The 6,835-nt window shown below is 44.6% G+C and overlaps 1 protein-coding gene across 1 annotated transcript in view; it reads left to right on the forward strand.

The window, feature by feature from the left end:
• The first annotated feature begins 2,829 nt into the window (after positions 1-2,829).
• Positions 2,830-6,835, forward strand: part of LOC104289092 (F-box only protein 36-like) — a 6,897-nt gene continuing 2,891 nt past the window's right edge. Inside the window, exons 1-3 of the mRNA XM_009887989.1 lie at positions 2,830-2,925; positions 4,195-4,274; positions 4,847-4,935. Of these exons, the coding sequence (XP_009886291.1) occupies positions 2,830-2,925; positions 4,195-4,274; positions 4,847-4,935 (265 nt within the window). The remainder of the gene's footprint in view (positions 2,926-4,194; positions 4,275-4,846; positions 4,936-6,835) is intronic.

A 6,835-nucleotide genomic window follows, 5' to 3' on the forward strand; every position in this document is an offset into this window, starting at 1 on the left:
ACCCAGAAAGGTTTTAGTGAGGTCTGTAAAGCTCAAGTGAGGTGAGAGTCACCCCTGCTCCAGTGAGGTCCCAGCACCCTGGCAGCACAGAAGGAGTCTCAGTCACTGCTGAGCGGCTTTAACCACTGTCCTGGTTTGAGGACAGGACACCAGTTCCAACAGCTTCTTCTCACTTCTTTGTCTCAAGGTGGCAGCTTTCCCCCAACACTACAGAGCAGTCTTGGGGCTGTCACAGAGGGGCAGAAGGAGCCCCTGTAGGAGGGTGATCCCCCCTTCACCTTCCCTTAGAGTCAGAGCTCTTCCTGTCATACGCCCAATGTAGAAGCATGAGCAGCGTCTGAAAAAACTTGTGTGAATTAAAATAATAAAAGAAAAAGAATTTATTTGTCCAAAGCCTTAAGTCCTTTGATAGGTGGTCCGTGAAACTCAGCACGCACCAGTACCTCTACAGCTCTGTTGCAGGCTGGTTTCTGTGTTTCTGTGTGTGTGTGAACTTAACCTTCCTGGGACTATTTAGAAAAATGTTGGCCAGGCTTCCTCCTGCTGTAGTCGCCTGCCTATTCCATGTTGCTACATAAACCTGCTTGTCCTGCTGGCCATGCCCCTGATTGCTGTTTTTGCAAACGGCCAGTTCTTTTAGTACAGGGACAAAGTAGTTTCAGTGGAGTCATGCCGGTTTACAGTAGCTGAGAATCTGTCCCTCACTGTAAACCTCTGAGTGCAAAAGTGATACTTAAGAGAAGTAATGGCTTTTTTTGTTCTTTGAATTAACATGGCTGAACTATAGCTGAATGTAAAAATTCTCCTTCTGAGAATGAGAGTTCTTGTGAATTGTCAGTCGGCTCTGGAAAGCATATTTAATACAAATATTCAGAAATTTGTCTTTTATGAAAGGTTTCCAACTGGAGATTTGGTTTGACTCCAGATACTATAAACCGTGCTGAGATATGTGCAGAACTAGCTTTGGCCTTGGAAGGGAGTGATGTGGAACTCATAGTTTCATGCTGATCTCTTGAAAACATCTTTAAATAATAAAGTTTTCTAATGGTAAAATTCAAAGAAGTCATTTATCACATGGAGTTTCCTGCTATGCCTTCTGTCAAGAAAATACTGTGAAAATATTTTCAGCCATCTCCGTGAGCGTTTGGCTAAGAATAAGTTTCCATAATTAACAAATATAATTCTTAATATGAATAATTGTATTTTTGTTGCACTTTTGGCTACATCACAGAAAATTTAGAAAAATGAGCTACACCAAAGACAAAAAGTGAATGTGTAAAAACTCCTGTGGGTTTGGAAATACCTGTTTAAAACTTCTCATGCATATCATCTCCCTTGTGGTTTTCTGGAGCAAGGTTTTTTTGCCTCATAAATTTCCTTTGCCGGCGAACCACCTGTTATTGTGCAGCCAAAATAAATAGCATATATCTGTGCCCTGCCAGGACCAACAGGTCAGCAGGGACTGGCGGTGCCCTGGTTGGTCAGGGGCTCAGCCATCCTCCAGCATCAAGATGTCACACCCAGGCAGTAAAGCTCCAAATGAAGGAGACCCGACCTGCCTTTTCTGGCTGCTCAGACCCCTGGGGTCCCAGCAGTAGATTCACCACCCCTTCCTTTTTGTTGATTGTTAGAAACTGAATTGATTGTTCAATATAAGAAAGACATTGAGGTGCTGGAGAGGCTCCAGAGAAGGGCGACGAAGCTGGGGAAGGGGCTTGAGAATAAGTCTTATGAGGAGCAGCTGAGGGAACTGGGGTTTAGTCTGAAGAAAAGGAGACTGAGGGGAGACCTTACTGCTCTCTACAACTAGCTGAAAGGAGGTTGTAGAGAGGTGGGCCTTGGTCTCTTCTCACAAGTTACAACTGACAGGACAAGAGGAAATGGCCTCAAGTTGTGCCAGGAGAGGTTTAGGTTAGACATTAGGAAAAACTTCTACACTGAAAAGGTTATCAAAGACTGGCACAGGGAAGTGGTTGAATCGCCATCCTTGGATGTATTTAAAAGCCATCTAGATATGGTGCTCAGGGACATGGTTTAGAAGTGGGCCTGGTAGAGTTAGATAACGGTTGGACTTGATGATCTTAAAGGTCTTTTCCAGCCACAACTATTCTATGATTGTACGATGATCCTTTTGTCAAGAGCATTCTCTAGGCAGAGCTCTCTACCTGAGGAGCAGGCACTGGCTAAGCCCTGCAAACCAGTGGCTTGGTGTGCGCAGGCGTTGGTACCTAAATTCACCTGGCTGGAGGATCGAGGCCTCCGTCATCTGTGTGGAAATCAGAGCGTGCTGTCGTATTAAGAGGCAGCCCTGTTCTTCCTTTGTCTCCCATCCCTCACCTTGAATATTTCGCTGTCGTTCTAGAGGATTTCATCTCTGCTGGCCGTCAACAACTAGAGAAATTTGACAGAAACCCAAGCCACCTCTGCTTTGTAAAATAAAAGGCTTTTGTGGAAATCCTTTCTCTTTCTCTTCAGTAGAGCATTTCAAGCAGTTTGCTGCAGTGATGCCTGTGCTGACCAGCAGCCTGACAGGGACAGCCATCGAGTTTTGTTAGCCCAGTGGGCGCAAAGCCAGCCGGGTGATATCGGTGGTACATGGAGGTCATAGCTGTGCCTGTGGCCCTGGCCATAGGCTTTCTGAAAGCATTGTGCACCTGCAAAAGGTTTTGGCAGTTAATCCTTCCTGTTGAGCAGGCTGGCACAGACACGTGGACGCCGTCACTGTGACAAGATTGGGGAACAGGCTGAGCTGAGGCACCGGGTCCATAGCAGCAGTCCTGGCAGGCAGGGGTTAGTTTTGCTGCTTGCAGGTTCGGAGGAACAAGCACCATGGTGTCCCTTCTGCAGGAGACCCTTCACGAGCTCCACTGCCAATCTCCTCCCCCCAGCAAAGACTTCCACCGCTTCGCCATCACCAGCACAGAGGTAAGGAGGAGGGATGAGTCTGGACACGGGCGTCTTCCCCAGTGTTCACTGATGCTGACACCAGCGAGGTAAAAAAAAAAAAAAAAAATTATTGCACTGTTATGCTTCTGGAAAGAAAAATCTCTGTTGGTGCTGAAACAGCACAACACCCTAGAAAGCTATCAAACAGCCTTACAGTAATGCTAAAAGATGTTTTGAAAAGTGACATAATTAATATCCTTTAATTTGTATTGAACACTCTTTCCTGCCTGCTGAGAAAGATTCTGACAGTAAACTTTTCTCCAGAGAAAGCACAAATTTACATTTATTTTTCAAGCATGAAGTTCTATGAGACTTCCATTCTGCTGGCATTTGGAAGTCCTTCATGGGTTTTGTTTGAACCATGGTACATCATAGAACAATACACAAAAAAATCTCAATAGCACAAAGCTAAAAACCCATCATCAAGAAATAAAATAGTGAAGAGTTCAGTGGCAGCAGTAACTTGTTTTCTTATCTGCCTTATGGCTCAAGGATATACATAGAAGCACCTCAGACACAAAAGCTTCATTCCTCTTCTTAAAAGGAGCTAAATAATTTTTTAAAAGGGAAATTACCCACCTTAAAAAAGTCACTTCATATTTTAAATGTGTTTGATACAGGACTTGCCAACGTTTGCCACCTGAGGGTCACAGACTTACCCTGTGGGGAAAAAAAAGAAGTCCCTCACAACTGCTTTCACTTTCCCTCTCAAATAGAGCTGCTTGTAAACTTCAAAAACTTTGAAACATTGCCCCAAAGCACTAGATTTTTAAAAAAAGCTGGTGCCTGTCACCCTGCTCAGCCGTAGTGTCAGGTAACATTTACCACTGATCTGTCACACCTCACAGGCCCCTTTTAGGGAAGCACTATTTTTTCAGCGGTTATGGCTAAGTTTTCAAGAAAACCAATCTTGTACATGTAGTGACAGTGTAGCGGAAGTGTAGTGATCAACCATGATTCTTGATTGGTCAAGAATTTTTCGTTCGTTCCACCTCTAGATGCCACAGGAGAAAGCCAGGACCACAAGTTGGGTGCCTGCCTGTTCTTCTCTGCAGTTAATGTCCCAGGCTCATCTGCTTTAGTGTATAGGACATATATCCAATGTTCCTGTGCCAGAAGTGTCCATCAGTTCAAACCCACCCTCCTTCTTGCCTGGTTTCAGCTGTCTCCCATATAATGTGGTCTTGGGGAGAAAAAGCTTGCTTGGTCTTCCCTCCCTCTTTGTCCTGGTCTCTGCCCTCCTTCCAGGTTGAAAGCATCTTTCCTGAGGAGGGGCAAGCAGCTTTTTGGGTGTCCCAGGGCAGGTGTGAGGAGGGCGTGGTGCTCAGGTGTAGGTTTCCCCTGGGTATCTGGGACATATCTGGTCTGACACATTGGAAGACAATGACTGACTTTCAAGTCCTAGAGTGGATGGTGGTTTTTCCATGACTGACTTAAAAAACAACCGGTCGTTTCCATTCAAGTCTTCAGTTAAGAGCACTCTTGCTACTCGTGTAGCAAGTGTACTGAGTGTGGTACTTGCATTTTGCACTGTTGCATTTTATCCTGTTTTAATTACTCCAGATACCACTAGCTGACTCCTGCCTCAGTCATTCATGGAAGTAGTGTGTAAAGTCAACCTAAAGCCAGCTAATAACCCACCTCTGCTGTGGGAAAACATTTCATCCTGAGTGTTTTGTCTTTCTGTGGTTTGCCAGCCCATGTGCCTAGCTCGCAGTTCTTGAATTAGTTTCCAGCTTCTATAGTTCATCTAATAATTTCCATTTAGCATGGAATCAAACACTTCATTAAATTCCAGATAAATCCCGTCTACCACATTTCTTGGCCAAACTAAGCTAACTTGTATTCTTATTTTTTTTTTATGCTGTTGATTCCTGTATGTAATCTGGTGTACTTGGAGGATTTCTTTCCAACCTACTCAAGAGAAGGTTTTACCAAAGGAGGTGAAGAAACTCCATGCAGAATTTTTGCTGGATCAGCAGTTGCAGAGCAAGTATTGCCACTAGCAAACAGAATACATAAAGTCTTAGCAGCTGTCTCAGCCCTAGTGGTTAAGACTTTTTTTTTTTTTACTGTATGGTTAAACTTTTTTCTAACTTGTTAAGAATTTTTTTCTCTAAAGATGGGATTTAATTTGATTTATGAAATCATGCTAAAATTTCACGAGTCTCCCCCCTTTCAGTTCATATTATTGTGAGAGATGCTTGAATATAGTTTGCAGCTCTAGATTATCTTTTTTTGCCTAAGCAAAATGTAATAAATGATCATATTCACCTGTAAAGTTTCTCTCTTGGTGAAAATGTCAACAGTTTGACAGCATGGAGCATAGTTGTACAAGACAGCTATTTTATTTCATTTCACTCTTTCTTTTAGGCCTCTAAATTACTTTCTCGATTTTTTTGTTCTTGTAATACGGTAATGACTAATGAATAGAGCAATAAACCTGTTACCTAACAGTGTAGCTATGGAGAGATCATAAGTCTTTGGAAGTATGCCTCAAATAACCATTGAATACATTTCTACCCTATGTAACATATTTACAAGTGTTTTCTTCTGAGGTATTTGATCTTCAAATAAGGAACTTGAACAGTTTCAATACACAATCAACTTTAATGTTTGTATTCTAGGATACTGTTATAAATTAAGGAAACAACACTGAGTCTATTCAGCCATGGAAGTGTTTCCATTTTTCATTTGACATTCCTAAGTTAATCACATTTAATATTCCCTTTTTAATTGTTTTGGACTTTGCCCTGCATGGAGGGCTAAGTTACCTCTCTTGACTATTTCGGTTCACAGAATCACAGAATGGTCAGGGTTGGAAGGGACCTCTGGAGATCATCTAGTCCAACCCCCCCACCAGAGCAGGGTCACCTACAGCAGGTTGCACAGGATGGCGTCCAGGCGGGTTTTGAATGGCTCCAGAGCCAGAAACTCCACAGCCTCTCTGGGCAGCCTGTTCCAGTGCTCTGCCACCCTCAGAGTAAAGAAGTTCCTCCTCATGTTTAGATGGAACTTCTATGCTCAAGTTTGTGCCCGTTACCTCTTGTTCTATCACTGGGCACCACTGAAAAAAGACTGTTCCCATCCCCCTGGCACCCTCCCTTTAAGTATTCATAAGATCCCCCCTCAGTCTTCTCTTCTCAGACTAAAAAGGCCCAAGTCCCTCAGCCTTTCCTCATAAGAAAGATGCTGCAGTCCCCTTATCGTCTTTGTAGCCCTTTGCTGGACTCTCTCCAGCAGATCCCTGTCCTTCTTGAACTGGGGAGCCCAGAACTGAACACAATACTCCAGATGCGGCCTCACCAGGGCAGAGTAGAGGGGGAGGATGACCTCCCTCACCCTGCTGGCCACACTCTTCTTGATGCACCCCAGGATGCCATTCGCCTTCTTGGCCACCAGGGCACATTTCAGTGGATTGTCTGGAGTTGTAGTTTTTCAGGGGAGGGGAGGCAGAACACCCAACTCTGAACTAAACAATGTTGCTGTTAGTGAAGCGAGTCCTCTTTCTTTGGTAGCAGCTGCAGGAGCAGCAGAGAGCTGCCTGTTCTGCAAGGGGTGAGGAGCTGGGAGCTGGGAGCCAGGATGGGCAGAGACCCTCACCAGTGGGTCTGTTGTGGACAAGGAGGTTTGAGGTGGGGGACGGTCTCTTCTCCCAAGTAACAAGTGATAGGACAAGAGCAAATGGCCTCAAGTTGCACCAGGGGAGGTTTAGACTGGATATAATGATCCGAGGGCTGGAGCACCTTTCCTATGAGGAGAGGCTGAGAGAGTTGGGGCTGTTCAGCCTGGAGAAGAGAAGGCTCCGGGGAGACCGTATAGCGGCCTTCCAGTACATAAAGGAGGCCTACAGGAGAGCTGGGGAAGGACTTTTTACTAGGGCATGTAG

This window comes from Charadrius vociferus, unplaced genomic scaffold (assembly GCF_000708025.1).
Source record: "Charadrius vociferus isolate BGI_N301 unplaced genomic scaffold, ASM70802v2 scaffold847, whole genome shotgun sequence".
NCBI lineage: Eukaryota > Metazoa > Chordata > Aves > Charadriiformes > Charadriidae > Charadrius > Charadrius vociferus.